Source organism: Dermacentor variabilis, chromosome 11, assembly GCF_050947875.1.
Source record: "Dermacentor variabilis isolate Ectoservices chromosome 11, ASM5094787v1, whole genome shotgun sequence".
NCBI lineage: Eukaryota > Metazoa > Arthropoda > Arachnida > Ixodida > Ixodidae > Dermacentor > Dermacentor variabilis.
In genome coordinates this window covers 78,087,678-78,111,130 of record NC_134578.1, presented here as the reverse complement: position 1 = coordinate 78,111,130, position 23,453 = coordinate 78,087,678, and the positions used below count along the sequence as shown (strand labels likewise).

The following is a 23,453-nucleotide window of genomic DNA, read 5'->3' as shown; positions in this document are numbered from 1 at the left end:
CGAATGCGTGCAGCGCGGCGTGGTTTCGCGAGAAGCGTAAACGAGAGGGGAGAGTTGGCCCGATAGGCGGAGCAACGCCATGAGCGACAACTTCCGGCTTCGCTTCAGCTTCACAATGAGTGACGTCAGGGCCTCTCCTGAGTTTCCTTCCTCCATGGCCCCGGTCTGTTCTCCAGCGTTTGCCAGATGGTGCCAACAAAAAACCGCCAAATGATTTTAAAATGTTGCCCAAGAATCGCAAGACTTACTTTTTGTACGAACGAAAAGTAGCCAAAAACATAGCCAAACAGTTTTATGATGTTCTGCAGGTGTCTTATAGATGGTGCACAAATGTCACCGCATATTTTCAGCGCCAAAATTACGGCGCATGCAACCAGCACAACGCTGGCCTCAAGATTTGCGTAAAGAATTCTAGTGAGAGCTGCCACTCAGACCAACGTTTATAGATACTTTATAAATGTATCTATATTGTTAACGTCTATAACGTATCAAAGTATTTATAAACGTTGACTCAGACTTGGATTTGGACACCACTTATTGTCACAATAAGCCGAAGAATTTCTTTTCCGATTTACTCATGACGTAATTATCATTTACCGAGCCACGTTCTAAGCTAACTTTAGTTCATGCCTCGCTTTACCTGAGGCAGTTTTCTATAAAAGTCGTGGAAAATATTTCTAGCTCCAACCTCGAGGATCAGCTTCAGCTGGTCCCGATGTAGTGCCCGATAGGCCGCCGGAGCTCTAGGAATTTCGGAATAGGGATGCCTTCCCTAAGCTTGATCCATAAAATAAGCATGCCATTTCTCTCCCGCTCTCTCTCTTTCTCTCTCAATTTTGTGATTTGCACTTTTAAGCAGCAACTGCTGCTTCTTGGAGGCACACTGGACTCTGGAGAAAATTTTAAACCTTCTCGAATTTTCTTCGTACGAAGAAGCGGCAGTTCTCCGAGGGCATATCTTGGTCACTGTTACATTCGTGCTGACTCAGATCAGTGTCGGGGCTTGCTGCTTGCAAAAGATGGCTTGTAAGACTTGCTGCGGCGCAGTGCTCGTTCTATAGTGTACTAGAATAATGTCCTAGTGACACGACCGGAAAGGGGCGCGCGTGCCTCTTTCCGTTGACGCCACCAGGTGTCGCCACTGCGACCTTTTCTAGCAGACCGGCTGCTCTCATATTCGTTGCTTTTGAGGCGGTCCGTGTTATTAAGGGTTCTTTACGGACATGGTTCTTTCTTTATAACAGAACAGGATTGTATTTAACAAAGTATAGTGTAAAGGAAGATTTTGAAGGCCACATCGAGACCATAGTATCGACAATGTCGTCTGCTAGCGTATTCTCGCACAGTCCGGCGCTTTCATTGCGCTCGTCGTATCGCATGTGCCTGCTGGCAATTCACGGAGCTTCTTGTTGCTCATCTACTGCTCGAAAGCCAGTATATCTGGGCCTGCCTTGCTTCTATGGAGCTATATTTACCACTCCATTTAAATCGCGTGCTTATCGCAAATGACAGGAAAAAGTGCGTAGCGACTTCGGCGTTGCGCTGCTAACCCCGAGGGCGTAGGATTAAATAATGGACTCGTTGGCTGCATTTTCATAGCAGGAAAATGCAAACATGTCCGTGTTGCCGGTTATAAAACCCCAGTTGGTCAAAATTATTCATGTGTCCCTCCGCCCCCCCTCTTTACTGCGTGCCTAATAATTAGATCTTAGTGTGTTTTACACATTAAACCCCGGAATGAATTCATTTTTGACTATGCAATTGCGCACATACAAACTCACAATTTTTCCCGAAATTTTAGCTCCTAAGAAATCCGCCGCATCTTCAGCACATACTGTCAGAGTGACGCTCGAAAGAAATTCAGGTTAGTATTTTTTTAATTATTCACAATGAAAATAGCACAGCTATAATGGAACCCTAAAGTGTACCTTCCCTAGACACCGAGCATCAAATCCCATTATAAGTAACTATTACTGTTAAAACACATGACCAAAAAACACCTTGTAGCATGGAGTTCTAGGAACATCAACTGAGCTTAATATATTTTGATGCCTGCAGGGCGTCTTCTTTCATTACACTTCTTCACGCTTTTTGTTAAGAAATGTAGCCTGGTTGTGATGTAGAAAGCAGTGAGTTCTGCTGTGATGGATTCGAAGTGATCAGGGCAGCCAAGTTGATGCTGCAGCCTGGCTTTAACAGCACCTAGCTAAAACATCTAAAAAACTGTCTGCGTGCAACTCAAGAAGACTAAAACAAACTATGAAGTCTTTGTCCAAGTTGATCATAAACTTGTATATAGGGGAGGCAGGATATGACAAACCACCATTGTCTTTCATATGGCAAACTCTGCAAGCCTGAAATTTCCTGCTGCCCATTTTGTGATCAGTAGTAAGTTCAGGCAGGCTTCACAACCTGTCTTTAAAATGCACTTTCTCGCCACAACCAGCGATATAGAAAATTAGGCGGCTGTCACTGGATGCTGGAGTCCCAAATACCACAGCAGCAGGCTGCAACCTCGAGTTAAAACACGTGAAAGGTCATGAAAGTCACTTTCAGGCATTATTCTTTAGCAGATGATGCGGCTCTCAGAGTCTTGTAGCAAATGGTTCGCAGCGGCAAGGGAGCGTACAACTATGTCTTGGCACAGCCCACCTCTAAAGTACAGTTGAGCAGACACTTCGTCTTCATGCCCACTGAAATGCAGAACTTTCTCATGCAATATCTCGAGCCTTTCTTGCTTTTGTACCTACGTTGTCGCGAAAACTACGGTTGAGCCGTTGCCACAGTTAAAGTGGCACCAGAGCTTGAGGCAACATTCACTACTTGGAGCGAGCTAATTGGGAATGGTTCATTCTCCGCAAACTGTCCGTTTTCATCTTACGCAGTCTCGACCAGGATCTCGCGAAGTGGTTGGCGGAGCTGACAATCTCCCGCTCTTTCTTCATTTTGTGCGGTCCGTGCGCTCTTACGTGGCTTCGTGCTTACCATCGGTGCACTTTCTACGGCTGGCCTCTCTTCAACAGGTGCGACAGAAAGGTAGGACGTACAGTCGGCCAGAAGGGTAGGCACCGCGCCAGGCGACAGCGACAGCTTCCCACGTGGAAGTCGCACTTCGGTGCTATTGATGATGCCGACGTAATCCCTCCAAATGTATCGAGGCTCAAAGTGGCGCTCACATACCACTGAACATAAAAAATTGTAACAACGCAAACACATGCAATCACAAAGTAACAAGGACGAGACACAAACACGGAATTCTTATGTCAAGTATGCACCAACTCGCCCAGAAAGAAGTTTTAATGAAATACCGCTGAAGATTCAGTGAGTTGCTTGTCTGCTGTTCGCAGATTGCGCTCTCCCATTTCTTCCCAAGTTCATTTTCCGTTGGTGCGGCGAACAATGACGCTTTCGGAGCGCCCTGATAATCGCTGTGGCAGCCCGGAGCGTATAAATGGGTGTCCGTCTTTCTTTTTGGCATCGAACCTCCTGTGCTGCAGTAGATGCAGGGATACGCCTTCTTTTTTCAAATCATCCAGTGTTTTTCACAAGCATGGCCACGTTGAACGTAACACGGCTCGGAAAACACACGGAGCAAACAGCCGCAGAGCGTGTCTGAGCCGGCTCGACCGCGCGCCAGCAGCTAGAAAAAAGCACAGCAGCGCCATCGACGGCGGCTACTGGCATTTGCTTCAGCCGGCGCATTGTCCCTCCCTCTTGCTCGCGCCACTAGGACATTATTCTAGTACACTATAGCTCGTTCCTTATGAAGCCGACGCTGTTTCACAGGCTTGGCAAACATAAACTGCGTCGGCACAGCATCCTCCTTTAGAAAGCGTCGCCCTCTAGTCACGTTTGGGATATAGTCATTTGGCTTGAAATGTTAATTTCGAGCAGATCCTCATGAACTGGTCGACCACGAAGTTTGGCCCTGTATCTTTTCTTATGAGTCATGGCATATCTATAATGGTGGAAGTGCGTGCGGGAGTCAGCCTTGGATTACTTTACATAAGGAAGAAATTAAGTGCCTTTACAGTTATCTCTCACGTAGACCGGCACATGTACCCGACTGATACGTGGTGATACCATTCCAGAGCTTGCGCAGGTGAGTTTCGTGTCTTCTTTCTTTTTTTCGCCTCAGTGCTCCCTTCAGTTGATAGTCGGCGTTGGTGTTGTCCACTTATCTACTCTTGTGTCCTGTCTGCACCCCTCACCTCTTTTTTGCATAATGAATCCTTACCAACTAGCTCAGCTTTCTGTCGTTCTAAGCATTATCGTTAATATCTATGTAAATAAGCTACCCACCCGCCTTGCTTAAGTATAGATGTGTGGAGGAAAGACCCCGATCCGGCACGTTTCGCGTGCAAAGAGGTTGCCGTTGTAGCCTGATGCAATCGGAGTTAAATTATCAGCTCCTCGCTCGGCCTTCAAGGAGGCCTAACTCGGCAGTACGTTTGTCGATCCGAACGGGAATGGTAACGTTTGAGAGAGCTGCCTCAGCCATAGTAGGTACGAGTACAATCAATAAACTCAAATGTGCGCTGATCAAGACTTATAAGGAGTAGAAGTGCGTAATTCTTGGCAGGAATTTCGAGCACTTGTAGGCAATGGTGCCTCCGCGTTCCACAGGCAGGGTACACAAAGGTTTTGTACAGGCTGGGGCAGCAAGGCAAGCAGGTGCCAATTTGTATCCACCACCTATGGCTTCGGCAGGCCTACTACGAATATAGAGCGAGCGCAACTGAAAGACCCTATAGGGCCCCCGCTATAGTTGCACCATAAGTTCGGCATGTAAGCTGTTTCATGCGTGAATAAATGTAATGCGCTTTACTTTGGTATCGTTAACCAGAGGAAACATGCCACTACTCTATCATGCATTTAATGCCCCGTGAGCGGCTGGCGCGCTATTGTCGCGTCACGCATGACCCAATCCAATTTGACCCAATCGATGACCCAATGACTCGAAGATGACTCGAAGATGACCCAATCGAAGTTAAGTTTCCCCTCGCGCGCAGTGTTGAGATGTAGAGGTCGGCAGTACGTTTTCGTCCCATCTCAACAGGAGGGGTCCCGTTTGAGGGGGAAGGCCTCAAACGGGACCGCTGAAACTCGAACTGGTGCTCATCAGGAGTGAGAAGGCCTACAAGTGTGCAATTTGTTACATGCATTTCAAGCTTCCTAGGCCACGAAGCTTCTGCGTTCGTCGCGTGGGGCCCAGAAATGGCGTGGAATGACTCGGGCAGCTAAACAAAATAAAAAAAACGACTCACTGTGGGGGAGTCGTTTCTTGATGCCCTAACGCCGAAACACACTCTGCAAAACAAACGGGCTGACTACGAATAAGGAGCGAGCAGGATTGCAAAATGGACAATAAGACCCCCACTAGCTGCAACGTAATGTATGCAAGCATTTTAATGCGCCATTAAATGTAACCTGTGTGGCTGGTTACGTCTCCATTTCTGTACTTTCATGTCCACATGCACCCTCTGCACCACGCACTAGACCCCATTGCCGCTGCACCCCTGGTACAGCCTAGCCGAATTTTAAAGATAATATCAGGAAATAAAAAAACGCTTGACTGATTTTCATTTGATGTAAGTGCAGCTATACGGCACGAATTTTAAAAAAATTATATTATGGGGTTTTACGCGCCTGAAGCACGATCTGATTATGAGGCACGCCGTAGTTGGGGACTCTGAAAATTTGGTCCACCTGGGGTACTTCAACGCGCATCGAAATGTCAGTACACGGACATTTTCTACAGGCACGAATGCTTTGTCAGTAAAGGGGCTGACTTGGGCGTCGTTTCCATCGCGCCATCGCTGTCACAAGGGAAAGCAGTGAAAGAAAACTGCTGTGCGACGTGCGCCGCCAGTGGTATTTTTTTTTTTTTTTGCTTTCATTTCCGCACCATTCGCTACATGTGAAGCAGCCTTTGGGCGGCATACAAATCGCTCGGCTGAGAGGAGACACCTAAGAACGTTGTAACGCTGCTTGCACACGTATGCGTTTGCTCCGAGGAATGCGTGGGGCACACAGACGCTGTTGCGACACATGGCTTGGGGGGGGGGGGGGGGGTCCGAATATTTTCCGCATGTTAACGGTGTGGAAATAACCACAAAATTGAAACAAAAATATTTCATACCGGTGGGCGCAGCATTCACATAAATTACGAGAACTTACGCCTAGCGGATCCCGCCATACGTAGTTTGGGTAAGGAGTTGCGCACTCTCCGGAAAGTGTGCGCGAACAAACTGCTTATTCATTCGTAATGCTCCGTTTGTGCTTTCAATAAGGAACGTTAATATCACAATGAGCAGCGCAATCGCAGAAACTTGCCCACTGTATGAACACTAACAGGCGAACGTCGTTTTACAACAACTGTGAAAGCAGCAGATCATTATCCGATAATTATTCGAAAGTTATTTCACGTTCGATGCGATTCGCTTCCAGCGCTACTCAATTCGTATCCTCGGTTCAGTCTCAAAAATTACCATTCGCGCACCTATTCGACATGATACGGGTCAGCCTTATAGGCGATCAACGGCGCGGGTCAACCATACGCGTTGACGTAGTCTGGCTCGAGTTTACTTTTGCTTCCGGCCAAACGTGTCGGTAGTGAAGCGTCCTACTCCTTACCGAACATCGCACAAGTACTCTTAAACACTGTGGGGATTCAGGAGAGCTAGTTGTGCATTGCGAAATGGCTTTCTGGCCTTGAAGTCGTGGACATAAAAAGGAGGGTGCCGGACCGGTGAAGCGTGGCGAGTGCTCCCTGTACCCCGCTTTCTTTGCGCGCTTGTTCTAGTGCAAAAACCATTTCGTTTAAACACTGATTCCTTGAGCTCCACTGAACAGCTAAAGCGAGTCAGTAAGGCTCCATCGCTGTGTCGAAAAATACGAAGCCATCGAATCACCTCTCAGCGTTCATACGTAGAATGGGTACAAGGACAGTGCTATGTCCCCTTTCAATGACATGACAGATAAAAAAGTACGTGAAAGCAGAAAGCACAAGCATTCACCGACGCCTCTCGCACTGGCTTTCCTTTTCGCTTGCGCTCGCGCATCGATTTCCCTTCGACGAGACACTCGGTCTCCCGCTACTTTCAAGGATGGACTAGATTTACCCAAAGGAGATTTCCCTGCCCTAGCGGCTTCAGGCTCTCTAAGACTCACTGCGCGCTAGGATCGACAGTCCACTTAGTGGATACTTACAGAATAGCCCCTTGGTATCGCTCCAAAGGAGGTAGAGGAGCCGTCAGAAGGTCTTGGAAGATCTGTTAGAAGAGTTCTTCTGAAGACAAAGACAGAGCACGGAAGAGATCGAGAGAAAGAGAGTTCAGTGAAAGCTGAAGTGAACCGGGCTGTATTTTAGTTCAAAAAATGACAAAGTGATTTTCGTAGGCACCATCGGCTAACGGCTATTACAGCCAGCCTGACGAGCCGCATCACCCTGATAAGGCATAAAAATATCAATTTCAATAGAGTGAAATGCATACGAAATACACGTTTTGACACTATCTATAAAAAAATAATTGCACGGTGCATCTATCAGCACTTTTATTATTTGATTAATTATCCACGGCGGCCGCATTTCGATGGGGGCGAAATGCGAAAACACCCGTGTACTTAGATTTAGGTGCACGTTAAGGAACCCCAGGTGGTCGAAATTTCCGGAGTACTCCACTACGGCACGACTCATAATCAGAAAGTGGTTTTGGCACGTAAAACCCCATAATTTTTATTTGATTATTTATTTGTTATTATTTATTTACTTTTATTATCTTTATTTATTAGATAAACACCTAAGATGTGACGAGCATGTTTCATCCTTAACAAAAAAGGCAGGATATGGAATCAGATTATTAACTCACCTTCGCAATTTCTTTAATGTGAAGACACTCATCTCCCTCTATTACGCCTTTATTCACACGCATATTCATTATTGCATATCATCATGGGGTTACACGTATCCCACAGATTTACGCCCACTACAGCATACCCAAAATCAAGCAATTCGCATCATTACACGTAGCAGCTACACATCGGAAGCAGCTCTATTGCGCAGCTCTAAGGTCATTTTATTGTTACAGAAATTAAATAAATACCCACTTGGAATACTTGTTTACAAATCTGTTAACGGAAGCTCCTATTCCCTATAATTACTAACAGCCAGTATTCACATTCCACGTCTACCCGTTTCGCTTCTATCAACAGCTATTTACTACCAAAACCTAGAACTGATTAGGGTAAATTTACAACTAATTTTTCAGCCACACTACTTTGGAACTCATTACCATGTCATATTAAGACACTCTCTCATTTTTACGCATTCAAATCAAACCTTCGTAAATTTTTGCACTCAATATAACAGTTGGATCATTATCGTTATATTAATAATTGCTTTGTGTCATTATATATTTTATAGCGTTAGCTACTGACTAACTTAATATGGTGTCTTGTGTTTGCATATAGCTGCTTTGTATTTACATATCCAGATTATTTGTAATGGAAGGTCCCCTGTACAGTCTGTTGACTATGGGACCTCCCTCTGTATGCATGTATAATCGCACATAGACAGCCCCGTATTACACCAACATACACTGATGATGAACAGGCAGTGGGAGGCATGGCTTCCGCACGGGGGTCGTGAGAGCCAGTTGGCTCTTCAGGACCAAGCCCAGCGAACCGCTCGTGCCAGTGGGGCCCTGGAAAAGGCGCCAACCATCGTCCCTTAAGTAAAACTCTTGCTTGGGCTAGCTGGTTCATGCTTGAATGAGTAAAGGCAAGGCGGAAAAGACCAGGACTGAAGAAGGACACAAACAACAGGACCGGCACCCTTTTTATCGTCCCTTATTTTGTTTATATTCAATAAAGTTTTTACTCACCTCATTTGTAACCTTATCATTATGCACGATAAAGAACTCTCAACTTTTCATTTGCCGATAAAATACACACACACACACACACACACACACACAAACACACACACACACACACACACACACACAGACACACACACACACACACACACACACACACACACACACACGCACGCGCACACACACACACACACACACACACACACACACACACACACACACACACACACACACACACACACGCACGCACGCACACACACACACACACACACACACACACACACACACACACATACATACATACATACATACATACATACATACATACATACATACATACATACATACATACATACATACATACATACATACGTACGTACATGTGTGTGTGTGTGCGCGTGTTAGCAAAAATCAGGAAGCTGCGCGAAAAACCACATAGGTAATCTTGCAAAAGATCAACGACACTCAGATTCTAGAGAATTCACAGCAGTATGGTATCGGTGACGACTGAAGGTTTCAGCTATAGGCTACATTCAGGGATCTTGATATGCGTGTTTGGTTTGACAGGACAACGGCAACAATATAAACAAATAAGCAAATGCGCAAATAAATAGACAAGAAAACGCGAGAGACGGATGGCAGACTAGTGCCACAGTGCAGCATCACAAACCCATTTCCAGGGAAGCTATTTCGTTCCAGCAGCTGCACTAACACTTTCAGTTGTCTGTAATTAAATCACAACCTTTAAAACGCTCCCCGTATATGGCGGGTCCGTTTGAAAGAGAATTTCTATCACGTGACGGTTTCGAGCACTTGTTACGGAACTTTTATAACGGCTGTAATGGATCCACGCACATTTTACTTCGCCAGAACCTTGGCGATTGTATCCCCTTCCCCCTCCCAATTTTCACTATATTTGAAGCCCAGTTGCGTTCACAGTTCTCCCAGGACAACAGGCTAAACCATGCGCGCGTTCGTGAAAGCGCGGATTAAGCTCCAGAGTGCTTCCACAGGTAATTTATTGCCGAGGCCTCAATTAGCCATTACTTGGTCCTAGCTGTCACCTAACATAAAGAGGCTATGTGGTTTAATTCAGCGATGACACCATGCAAAGTTCATATCCCGCATAAAAAAAAAAGAGAGCAGGATTGAATTATCGTTAGTACCGTTCCCAATTAAGCCAGAAAAGCTAACATTTCGCGACGCATTGCTGTTCAGATGTCCGGCGATTCTCCTAATAAGTTCAGCATAATCGTTGTTTTCTCTGGACATTGGGAAACGTAGCTAATGACGGCAGTGTGACATTTTCGAGCACTTGCAATGCTAAAGGAATCTTCTACAAAATCTGCATTTGATAAACGTGAGTTTATTACTCACAGACATTCGCGACAGCGTTTCCCCAAGTGCACTGAATTTGATATTGGTGTTATGGCAGGGGGTAAATATTGGGCCACTCGTAATGCACATGTCCGGAGCACTTCAATAGGTAATTCATTGAAAGGACCGTAATTACCCCACACGTTCTGAACTTTCCCTACGCACTTGTCATAACGCAGCTCTTGTTTTCGCCAAATATTGACAAGCCGCATTGTCTAGTTGACTGCAAAAAATTGGATGAACCAACCTCGTATGACACACGAAAAATGAAAAAAAAAATAAACATAAAGAAGACGAGGCTTAAGCATCTTTTACAACGGTTTTATTTGAACCAGAAATGTTAATGTCTCACGACACTTTGCATTACGATTCTCCCTTTACTGGGGCCAAATGTGGAATTGGTATCTTGTTCAGTTATTTTTTCAGTCTGGGAAACATTTCATATAAACGCAGTATGGCACTCTGCAACGCTTGAATAGGTAAATTTCTACGAGGACTGCAATTGACCTACACCGATTGAAAATTTTTCGCGCTTCATTCAAAACATGCTCCTTACTTCAACGAAATATTAACACTATGCCTGACATAGTTCACCGAGGTGACCGGGGGTAATCAATTAAATGCGGTTTATAATGCACACACAAATTGGGTGATGGCGAATAATCAGTAATTAATTTCGAAGCACATAAATACCCTCCGCACTCCGAAGTTTCAGTACTTGTCACTCATAGAATGGTTTCCATTTCATTCAAGATAAGTATTTTCCGCCTCTTTTCCGTCATCCCAGAAAAGTGGAGAGGCTTTTCAAGCGTTTTGTAGCCGTAAACTAGCCGTAGCCGTAGCCGTAAATTACTAAAGCCGTAAACGAGGCTTTAGTAATTTTCACCTCACCCCTGGTACGCACGCACAATCAGCTCTTGACCTGAATCTTGCCCTTTACATCTCGCAGATTCTTCCAAAATGCGCAATTCTTGAGTGATTTGGTTTTTACAGAAAACTGAAAACTGGAATACAACGTTTGTGCGCGCTTCTAGTCACCTTAACAGCTTCGCTGTAAACAAAAAAAAAACAACAATGATGGGATCAACTTCAATTTACCCCAACCACGAGGGACTCGCTCTGGTGCGCACAAACCGTCCCTAGGGAACAAAACGATTGTTTTCTTTTAGCCATGCTCGCCAGATCGTCATCGCCATAAAAGGAGGAACAGTCATCCACATTAACTACGAACAGGCACGTGACAACTGAAGAGAAGAAGAAGAGATCCCCAAGGCGGTGTCACCTAAAGAATGAATCGCGGTCGTAGACCTACCAACCAAGGCACAGCGCAGCCTGCACATGCGACGAGGGGTGCTCGCCAGACAGCAGAAGTCGTCGTGGTGCCTTCCGAATCCGAATCAGAAACCGAATCCGAAGAGGAGCAGACCACCCGGGCTGACCGCTTCTGCATCATGATCTGGATTACGGGCGCTGCCCTCGCGCTCCCTCTCGGCGTGGCCGCATGGCTTCTGCTGGTCCCGTACCTGGTCCACACCAACTGGACCCTGGCACCCGTACAGCCAGCGCCCACGGTGGCCCTGTCCACACCGAAAAGCGCAGACCCGTGGAAGAACGTGCCACCCACGTGCATCGTGCCTGTGGCCCTACCGCAACTGACCCTCCCGCTAACCGTGGGCTCCCCGCACATGGGCAACTTGACAAACCATACCGCCAGGCCCATCTTCTGTCTCTTCAACAACAGCCGTGTCGACACGAGCTCTTTCTACCACACCCCTCAATGGAACTACGTGTTCGAAGAACTGCCTTTCACCTTGTGTCCCAACATAGTCTACTGGTCGGTGGGAATCGAAAACGGAGAGCTCACGAGTCGGCTGCCCATGTTCGACGAGCGGTACGGCCTGTACAGGCTGAGAAACATCACGAACGCGCTAGGATTTCCCCACGTCAAGATCCTGCTGGCCCTGGGCGGCTACCGCCAGGACGCGCCGCACTTCTCGAGACTGGGCCGGGACCACGACATCTTGGAACTGCTGATGAGGAACGTGATGGGCGCCGCGATGAGATACGGTCTCAACGGCGTCACCGTGCACTGGGCCGAGGCGAGCGCCGACTGCCGCGGGCCCGACGACCGACGCGTGCTGAACATGCTGCTGCGCAGACTCCGCGCCCTGTTTGACGTCAGCCTGCCCGGCGGCCTCGTGACCGTCATACTCGAACCGGGATCGGCCAACGAGCGCCTCGCCCACGACGCGGCCGACGCCGTGGATCACGTCTTCCTGGCGACGCACCACATCGTTCCCAGCAACCAGCAGACGACGTTCGACCGGTTCTGCACGAACGTAACGCAAGGCATGCACGAGGCACTCCGGCGGCTCGCCGGCGCCGTCGTTCCGCCCAAGCTCCGTAGATCTCAGCTCTGCCTCACCGACAGCGTTTTGCCCTTCCTCGTGAAGGGTGCGCTCAACGCTCGGATGAGGTTCACGTACTCTCCGGACGCCATCGATACGCGCGTGCCAGTGTACTGGGGGTGCAACAGGCCCGGCGTCTGCAGGATCGACGGCATCGGATACTCGTGCGTTATGCACGTCGTGCAGAACGTGACGACGGGCGCCTTCGACGACTGGATTTTCTTGACCAGCCAATGGAACGTTCTGGAGGAGCGCCTCAGCTGGGCCGCAATCGGCCTGCCCCAGATGGCAGCTGCACCGGATGATCCTCCGCACGCCTGCGTCCTGCTCTTGGACTTCTACGGGGACAACTACGTGGACGAGTGTAGCGGTAGTTTCTCGCGCTACGCATTCGCGAACCATTTCTACTACGGCAGTCTCGGTCACGCCCTCTTCGGTGGAGCCGTACTGGATGCTTTTGGCAGGTGTTGAGTGAAGCGACGCAGCGCGAGCAGTGCACGGAGTCATGTGGCAGAGCGTCCCATGGCGACTATACCGGCCCGTCGCATTCGAAAGGAATATCGCGTAAAGCTTCAAGTGATGCCCTTAAACCCTCTCAATGCTCGCCGTACTCAATTTTTGAGAATATCACATTCGCCGGCGCGTTGAATTCGTTCACATTTTTTTCCTGACTATTACGTATTACTAATTTATCTTTCTATTGGATGTCGTTGTGTGCTTTTTCTGGTTATTCCCGGGCCATGCAAGTGCACTCGTTTAGTACATTGTTGGAACCGCGCCATATAGAATTGCTTCAGAAAATGCTTGGTGTCACTCTCGTATTTATATGTGGGTTCTGTACGTAGTCTTTTAAAGGTTACGTCGCAAAAGTTTGTTGAATAGAGAAACGGCTGTAATTAGCCCCCGGAATATACGCATTCTTGCCGATGATGACGATGATGAAAAACTTTATTTATCCCTCTTTAAAGGTAAGGGGGCAATGGAATAGAGGGTGGGAGGAGGAACTACTTGAAGTAGGCCTCCTTTATCCTCTCAGCCCACTCCAGGATGGCCTCCTGAAGATCGGGCCTGGAGCTGCGCAAGGCAGCCTCCCACTGCTCCTCACTAGATATTAATTGCTTGAGGAAAGGGGGAAGGGGCTGCTTGGGGCACCCCACATGATGTGGTTTAAGTCTGCTCTGGGAGAGATACAGAATTTACAAGAGGGAGAAAGGTAAATGGCGGGATGAATGCGGTGGAGGAGGCAAGGGGACGGAAAGGTGCGAGTCTGCAGCTGTCGCCACAGAACTTCACACCTACGCGGGGATTTGTCCATGAGTGGCGGAAAGGTTAAGCGGTCTAATCGGTAGTGTGTGCAGATGTCGTGGTAAGTAATAAGTCGATCTTGCGCTGTAAACGGCGCCTCCTCCGTGGCGAGGTCCGACACATCTGATGCCTGAGCCCGGACTGTAAATCCTCGGGCACTGGCATGAGCCGCCTCGTTTCCGGCAAGGCCCGCATGCGCGGGAGTCCAGATTAATGCCACAGTTTGATGGAAAGAATGGGCCGAGAGGAGAGATAGGGCTAGCTTAGAGACCCTACCCGCTCCGAAGTTATGTATGGCTGCTTTGGAGTCGCTAACGATATCTGATGAATTTGAAATTGTCAGGGCCAGGGCTATGGCCGCTTCCTCCGCCTCCTCCGAGGAAGAGCCAGGAATGGAGGCGGCCGCAGCGACCTGGCCGTGAGAGTTAATGACTGATATTGCGTAATGATTTCTGTTCCCATATTCGGCGGCATCAACATAGAGCACGTCTTTAGAGATGGAGAATTGTTTTTGGAGAGCCTTTGCTCGCTGCCTCCTGCGCTGTTTGTGATGCACAGGGTGCATGTTTTTAGGAAGTGGGGGGATGCAGAGGTTCTCGTGTATGTGATGTGGAATGGTGCATTTAGTCTTGATGATGGGTGCCGGAGTGATAGAAAGAGTTTGTAGAATGTGTCGAACTGTTGCAGTGTTAGAAAGTGTGCTATATTGGGATGTGAGGTGGGCTTCTGTGAGTTCTGTAAGTGTGTTGAAAGTTCCAGTAAGCATTAGTCTTTCAGTGGAGGTACGTATGGGACCCCCAGAGCGAATTTATATATTTTGCGTGTGGTGCCGCTTCAAAATCACGGTTAACACATGTCATATGGTTTTAATGATCAGTTTCTAGCACAAAAAATCGCAAGTTAAAAGCCTTTAAACAAGATACTGCTGGTTTATAACAATTTCTACTGAACGCACGCAGCAGGGCTGTCGACATCGATAATTTCTTAATTTACCGTGTCCTCCGATACGCACTTACGAGAAAAATGGGATGTGTCCAATTAACGAGGATCACTTTGGCACATGCGGTTAAGAATTCACGATACGGATTGCACTTCCTTATTCGACAGGTTCCACTATGCAGTTTCAAGGAGCAGCTAGGTCGCTGCTCGTGCCAGGCGTGTTAGATTCACGCAGAGAGCGTATACTTTGTTATTGAACGCCGTGAATTGACTCACCGTTTGATTGAACGGGTCTCACGTCAGAAAGCTACACAGTCACGAGATGTGGGGTAGCGTAAAACTGCAGAATAATATTGTCCTCCTGGAGACTTGTCTCGCGCACCCAATCCGTAGTAGCACTTCGTCCCGATCGGTATGCAAACGCTGCGTCTGCAAATCCGGAGCACCTCGTGCTTATTGTATCCCCATAGCGCTCTGTGCTTCCATTATGGCTACATTTCTCTTCCCCTTCACTGTTATTTTTTCCTCCGTTTCCATATACCTATTGCCTTCGTTTATCCGTATACTAAGGTCTTTATATTCTTTTACCCGGGGTATTTCCTGGCCCTGTATTGCCACTGTCTGTTCGCTGTTTTCATTGAGTACCGTAACAACTGATCTTCTAACGCTAAATTTCAAACCTGAATTCTCGCCTTCCTGTCCACCGCTGCGGCGCCAGAGGCGGACGCCGCCAATGTGCAGCCAAACGTATACACCGGCCCGGAGTATACAGCCCGCGGTCCTCCTCCGTTTCACTGCCCTGTTGAAGCACGACTTTCGGCACGCGCCGAACTTCGAACGTAAGTAAGCTTTGCGGCGCTGTTTCAAAGCCACAACTGCTTCGTGTCAAAGGGCATCTGCACCGTCTGATCTGGATGAGGCTGAGAAAATTATTTTTCCCCGTTGAAAGGTCGCGAACGCACAGCTAGCCCTGCATTGCTGTGCCATCAGCGGGGGCCAAGCCATCAAAAAGAAAAAAAAAGGAAGTGCTTACGCTAAGAAAACGCACCTATGTGTCGTTCGTTTCATCTTCCGCCTGCAGAACATTTTGGATGTTTCTAAGGCAAAATACGTTTTGATACAGCAATTTTACAGCTATCTAATCTTTATCACGAGGTCAGTTCTTCTTTTCTCTTTTCTTTTCGGGCAATTTGCAATTCTGAATTGGGTGAAGGTGATGCGTGGACACTTACGGTACTTCCACGCTTCTAAATAAGGTTTGAGTCAGCAGGAGGTTATCTTCACTCTCAGCAGTCTGCAGCGATTGTGGGTATATATTTATTGTTGTCGTGTCAGTCCTGTTGAACTTAAATTGCGCAGGCTGCGATTGAATAATTCCCACTCTGCATACTGCGTTTGCTTTGCTATATGTAGGGAAAATGAACAGACTTTTCGCACAATTTTCTTTCTCTGTTATCTTGCACGTGACAAATATGCATAAAGCTGTGTTATTCTTCCGGTGCAGAGCAGTGTAAGGAAAAGGTCGCTGCTAAGCGCGAAGTCGCGGGATCAAATCTTGGCCGCGGATACCGCATATCGATGGTGGCGAAATGCAGAAACGGCCGTGTCCCGTGCAATGCGTGCACGTTAAAGATCCCCTGGTGATCAAGCATCAATCTGGAGTCGTCAACTATGGCGTGCCTCCCAATCAAGTCGATGTTCCCGCTCCATTCCGCTGTGACGTCGCAGATATTGACGGCGTCTGGCGGAGCCTAGTCAGCCTTCTATCGGTAAATATTAAATTCATCATGTTCTACAGAAGTCAAAGAATGAATATGACAAGCTTGCGGAATTCTAAATGCATAAGCATTTTTATGCCTGCCCAACGTGGAAACCCATTCGTCCCTCCATCTGTCACGTGAGACAATCGCTTTCAATATCGGGCCCGCAACAGCGAGCGAAGTCGCCCTCGTGCTACCTCTCGTTTCAGCGCGAACTAAGCGGTGAGGGAACAGCGCACACGAAGCTATCAGCATTCAATGCACTCCGTCCGCATTGCAGGTCGCTTTCAAGATACGGCCTGCGCGGCGCCGTCATCGCAGACGCTACTGCGGTAAGGTTGATCACGGCCTATAGTGGTTCGATGCGGATGGAGTAGGCGCTAAAGAACGATAACGGCTTGTCATGATCAGAACGTCATCAGCGCCCCTGGGGCCCCCACCTGGAGTAATTTGCTTGCGTCATCAATTCACCTTGTGTTGCCGTCCGCAGCAGTTCGTGCCACCAGAGCGCTGTACTTCGTTCACACTGTTCGGAATATGCTTCATGACATTCGCAATGGCACCGAGCTACGTGCAGATGAGCTAGTGGCACAGTGGTTGTAGAAAACTCCCGCAGGAGCTTCTGTGTGATTTCTTTTATATAGCCGGCAACGGCCAAATTACCTTGAAATCCGTGATGTCCCAGTGAGGTCCCAGTGCTTGGTTTTTGGCGCAATATTAAAAATGACACTTTGACCTCCTTCGTTCTTCGAATAATCAACCTATTATCGCGAAATCAACGACAAAAGATATTGCAAATACTACTTCATCACTTGTAACTGATTTATTGATTCGTTTCAGTGTCTCTTTAAAAAACAATGACAGATCGTGCTCTTCATTCGGTGGTATCAATGCGTTAAGCAATTCTGTAGACCCATGGGTGGTGCGCCGTCGCTTGATTCTTTGACTCGGAAAGCGGTTCCCGCCTCGTCGATCACTCCGTTTCGTCGATGAAGTAAGCGGGTACCACATAAGTGGGCCTCTTTCTGAGAATTGTTTCGCCGAAAGGTCCACGGAGATTTCGCGTTTGAGAGGCGCGCTCGAAAGGTATACTGTGAGCATGCCGGAGCGTCTACTTAAGCAACGGTACATGTCCTTCCACAGATAAAACCAGTGTTTTACGGCGAAGTTGTCTGTGGCTAGTATCGCGGAATTCTTCGTGGCGTAGCGTCGACAGAAAAGAGTCATCTATGGATGACACCTCCAAGTGCAATGTCCCATACCCCAGTAAGGCAGAGGCTACAAGCACTCAGCAAAGTGAAGCGTACAGCGCATACATTCCTTGGAAGCGCGGATACCAAATACAAAAAATGTATACGTTTAAATACAGAACGAGCTCAAAACAAGCATCCGAACCACGTAATTGATGACAAGGCGCTCGTGCGCCTACATGCAAATGCGAAGCACGTGGCGCTCCTCGCACACGTCTCCCGGTAAATACTGCGGTTGCACAAGCTACCGCTGCAACCGCAGCTTGACTGCAGTACCCGAAGTTGGGAGTGACGTGGTACACTTTCGTACGCAAAAGTAGACACCGCCTATAGCAACTGATTTGTGTTGTAACAGTGCTATGGGAAGGCCACGTGTAGCTAGGACTCCCGAAGAGCAGCCCGCATGCGAGGCGCGGCTAATTTAGCTTCTCCCTGGTCCGCCCTTTGTATCTGAACGAAGTAGTGGCGCAAGCCAAGTCGCACGCCGTCGAAACGTCTTCGGCTAGTAATTAAGTAAAGGGCCTGTGAATGTCGCCACGTGAATAACTTCAACGTATGCGTCGCAAGGGGTACTCGTTATAGTTGTTTACAGCTTCGCTGTCCAACCGGCTTTACAGCATGGATTGGGGAGCCATTTATTTCCACATCGCGTGCGAAATATTTCTCGCGATCTCATGTTTTAACGCGACAGCGCTAAAGGGCCCCGTGTCGCAAGGAATCGGGTGTTGGCGTCGGCGGATTTGTCCGTGAGCGAGAATTATCGTATATATTTAGGTGCATGTGTTGCCACACCTTGCTATATGACATACGGTATATGCGGGTTATATGCCGCACCATTCTATCACTAAAGTTGCTCGTACCTTGTCTTACATTCTTGAGAAATCCAGGGAAAACACGGGGAAGGCGGGAGATGGAATTTTAAGACGATGAGAAAAACGAGAACAATGTATGAGCAAAACGAGAACAAACGAGAAGAAGGTCACCTTGTTCTCGTTTTGCTCATTCCTGAGAAAGTTATTCCTGGGAATTTTAATAATGACAGCCCGCAAACAAATGTCGTAAGACAAAGCACCAACAGCGCATGCCTTTTATGTTAAATTCTCTCAGACTTAGACGTTAAATGTGCGAAACAATAACAGAAATATGAAAATGGTGTGAATTTTGTGGGGGAGGCTGTGGGCACTATACCTCTGGGATCGGCCCACGCAAGAGGCCGCGTTTCTACCAGAAAGCTCGTGTTCGTGCATAGCGTTCGCCGCCAGCATTTCCCGGCAAACATCACGGTTACATAAGCTGCAGCTACCGGGAAGCGCGAGAAGCAGTCAGAGATCTTTGAATGCTATCGCGTTCCACTTTTAAAGACGAAATTTGAACGTCTTCCAAGTGTTTTTTCCCTGTGCTCTTGACCAGCGTGCCAATTACCGTGCGACACAAATTACAAACATTATTTCTTAATTATAATGGGTTCATCCATGTGCCTTAGAATGCGTTCGGGATAGTTGATTACCCGGGCTTACTCGTGCGGAAACTGTACGACTCCAGCTCTGCCGAGTGTCGCTCGTTTGGCGACGTAGAACCGCGTGGCCTGATTGCTCTCCTCGTGGCCCGACGTTTGCGCAGTGTTTGCGATCACGAATGCGATCAGGCGACCGGGCGCTGCGGAAATAATTTGCTTGGGTGGTTTACTATTCTTTACGGCCTCGGCGGCCGTGGTAGCGCCGCCGGAAAAATATTCCCGCTTCGAAACTGACCCTCTTTCGTCCTCGCGCAAAGTCGCCGGCTTGCGATTACGTCAACGTGTTTCATTTCGTACTCCGTGGTCGCGTGTGACACGCCTCGTAATACTTTTCATTTGCGTTTGGTGACGGCCACTCTGAGTATACTGCGCATTCGGCCGAGCTACAGTCGTTCGCACGTCAAATTATTTTCTATTTTTTAGTATTATTTTCTTATTATTATTATTATTATTATTATTATTATTATTATTATTATTATTATTATTATTATTGTTATTATTATTATTATTATTATTATTATTATTATTATTATTATTATTATTTATCTTATTATTTATTATTATTTTTTTATTTATTATTGTTATTATTTATTATTATTTATTTTCTATTTAGTATTATTTTCTATTTTTATTTCTACTGTGCCTTTCCTGTATATCATGTTTTACCTCCTTTATGTAGCCTCTCCCCTCTATAATGTATATTTACTCTGAGGGTACTATACATAAATAATTAAATAAATAAATAAATAAATAAATAAATAAATAAATCGAATGGTTGCTACGGCTGAGCGCCACTGAACTTTTGCGATCTTCTTGAGTGCCTGCTCATGGTCGCGTTTGGGGGAGCACGCTGCTTTGCGCGTAATTTTGGCCAGCGCCGCCAATTTGACGCCTCTTATTGTGGGTGGCCTACCTCAGTTCGCATCGCCGTTCGTACCGCGTGTCAGGAAGGTAAGTGTAGCGGGCTGGGAATAACGAAACTTTAGGCTACCTCGAACAATGCGGTCGGTTGCGGATGTGCGGGCGCCATCTTCCGGCGCCTTGAACATTGCTAATGCCGAGCCTGTACGCAGCGCTAGAAATGTAGGCAGGACAGCTTTTCTAGCTAATGCAAAACGTGTTTTTTTTTTCTAATCAGAGGTGCACACCTATACGCGCACCTACAATTTTGCAGAGGTGTACATATACGTACGAACAGCACGACTCTTTGTAGGACCCTTCCTTGTCTCCGTGTTGGGTTCGCTGGTCGATGAAATATTGTCAGGCCTGCCACTCGTTTCCCCGCTGTTGGTAATTGCTGCTTCGTTTCTTGTTTATCGTTATTTTATCAGTGCTTCGGGGGCTTTCCGGATTAGCGTTACTATCCGATCGCGATTTTCGATAATGCTCTTCGCTGGGTGGGAACAGAAATTGAGATTTTAAGGTTGTGACGAGCGTTTAAGCATGGCGCTGTACACAGCTCTGTGCTGTTGCCGTGGCGGTCTTCTGCAAAATCCTGGCTGGAGCGTGCTCGCTAAGCTGCGCTAGTGGAACGCGTGGTGCGGCTCAGGTAGCCCACGCAAACCAGCTAGTGGCTGGTCGAGAGTGTAGCGGCAACGGTAAAGCAGGATATGGTCAATGCTTGTTCAGTCCATGTTCCGATGGGAACCTGGGAAGTATCTGAATAACTAAATAAATTGAGGCATGCATATATGCCTATACTCGCCCCTAGCGGAAAGCGCTGAGCAATATGAGAGGCTTGTAGCGTTCCATCGGCAAGCTCAAGCGTTTGTAGAGGGAATGATGCGTGAGAGACCTGTTCCCCGCGATTTACATAATGACAGGCAATTGTTATTGCAAGGCTAATTATTTGCAAGGGAGAAAAGGTCATTTTTGTTCCTCTTGTGTCTCGGGCATTTGGCAAGGCAGTTTACGAATGTACATTTCATGATGCAGAATTTTTATCTTGACACGAGGCCACATTATTTTCCTGTTCCGTAGCGGATTATGGGTTGAGATATACAGACTGCGTTTTTTTTTAGCTGCACCAAACTTTTAAAAAGTGCCTGTGGTAGATAGCACGATTCTAACCCTTCATGAGGCGGCCATTACTTCTATGAGAAATCAAAAATGCTTAACTGAGTGAATAACCCAACAGCGCTAAATAATTTTCTTAATTAATTACATCCCGAAGCATGCATGAGATCGAGCGGCGCATCGTCTGCTAGCACTGTTCCTTGAACCCCTCGAAGGCGCACGTGTAGTTGTCGCTACCTTTGTAAAATAGAGGAGCCTTAACCGTCACTAAGAGCCCACTAACTGATGAAAGGGGTCAAAGTCGAGGGCTACAGCGGGAACGGCGTCGACTTGAGCTTCCCAGATTGGGACGTGGTTGACTCGTGTGCGGGGGCGAGGGTGCAACATGCAACGCGGAGTCCAGAGGAATGGTGCGACAACATGAGAAGGGTACTGCGATTGATTCAGCGATTAGGATTGGCCGAGATACAGTCATCAGATTCCCTAGTCTACTCTCCTATAGGGAAGACGACGGTTTTAAAAGCGGAGACTTTTTGTGCAGGGAGTGGAGCTCACGTGTCCAGATGTGCGCTCAGACATTTAATATGTTCCTACATGGACTGGGCTTTTGTATTTGGAGGCAGTGTAGATAGTGTAAAATAAACCTTTTTCCTTCGCTCCTATTCCCGGAGGCACCGCTCAATGTGCATAGAGGATCCCTAGCCTAAACGCAACCCCGAGCCGCAACAAGCTGTGCTCAAACTTCGCTTAGGGAGTATCGTAATCGTCAGGGAATTTCTCAGTTGCGATTTTCAACATCCTTAAAGACTGGGTTAGCAATAAAATGTGACACTACCTCCAGATATGCCATACAAACTGCCCCTGAGGCTGCCATAAAGAAAGTGTTAACTAGCTTTCATTTAATAGTGTTCTGAAACTCAGGTTATTAGCCCCAAAATATGCCTACTATGGAACTCATACGAAATAACACCTGATTCGCTACAATCCTAGCCTTCTTTATTTAAAAAATGTCTGTACAGCCTAAGAAAATAGACTCCCTACATAAGACAACGTATAGACGAGGGATTGGGATCGATCAACTTTTAACTCCTGGCGTTGTTTAAAAGAAGATTTAAGTTGAATAATAAGTCCAGCTATATCTATAGCTTATTCGTCTAGAAGTTTATCACCGTCTTCTTGTGCGCAAATATATCAGTTTGTTGGGCAGAAAACTGCCACCGAAGGTCCTGCTGCCGCTCCTCCATTTAATCTCCCGCGCCAGAGCGTGTCAGCTTACGTTATCTCCGCGTGACCTTTCCTTATGCCGCTCTCTGTAGCTGTCCTCGATTTGGCTGCACTTACTGACCTAGTTCAGTTGGGGGTGCCGTGAGAGTGTAGCGCCAGTTCAGAGAATTCGTGTTCATTGTTAGCGCTGTAGCGCTGCGCGCTTGTTTCCAAAATAGTTACACTGTAAGCGCAAAGCCTTGCCATATGGCTCGCTTAACGCGCTTGTCCAATTGCTGGCGTATTTATGGACGCGGCGTCTCCCCTTATCGCCGCAGCGTTAGCCGGGCGTCTCCTGCCTTGATGGTGCCCGTGGTTCGAGAATGCTTTTGCAATTAAGTGGGCTGCGCGCGGGCGCAAGGTCGGGCTCGGCAGCAGCCGGCGTGTGTTCGGATGTCACCTCTTCTGCGTCGTGGTCTTTGGGTGCGTGGAATTTCGGCTACTCGAACAGAGGCTCGCGCTTCCATTACGGTAAGCAGGAAACACGGCCTGTTTACTTTCCTTTGAAGGATAAAGAAAGAAAGCCTATACATGTATTTCTATACAAGGAGCCGCGGTAGGTGAAGGCCATGCTTTGAAAAAGTTAGCTTTACATTTTTTTTTTTTGGGGGGGGGGGGGGTATGCGAATATTCGAATATTCGAAACTGCGTTTCCCGAGCCCAGGACAGTGACTCAACATATTCAGCCTTCACAAATATTTTCAAAACATTATATAATGTTCATTTCCCGTAAAAACAAA

At 47.4% G+C, this 23,453-nt stretch overlaps 1 protein-coding gene across 2 annotated transcripts in view; it reads left to right on the top strand.

Moving 5' to 3' along the window:
* Positions 1 to 23,021: 23,021 nt before the first annotated feature.
* The window catches only part of LOC142563670 (saccharopine dehydrogenase-like oxidoreductase), a 63,429-nt gene continuing 62,997 nt past the window's right edge, over positions 23,022 to 23,453 (top strand). For both annotated transcript variants that reach the window (XM_075674258.1, XM_075674257.1), the window contains exon 1: positions 23,022 to 23,184. In XM_075674258.1, the coding sequence (XP_075530373.1) occupies positions 23,037 to 23,184 (148 nt within the window). In that variant the 5' untranslated portion in view covers positions 23,022 to 23,036. The remainder of the gene's footprint in view (positions 23,185 to 23,453) is intronic.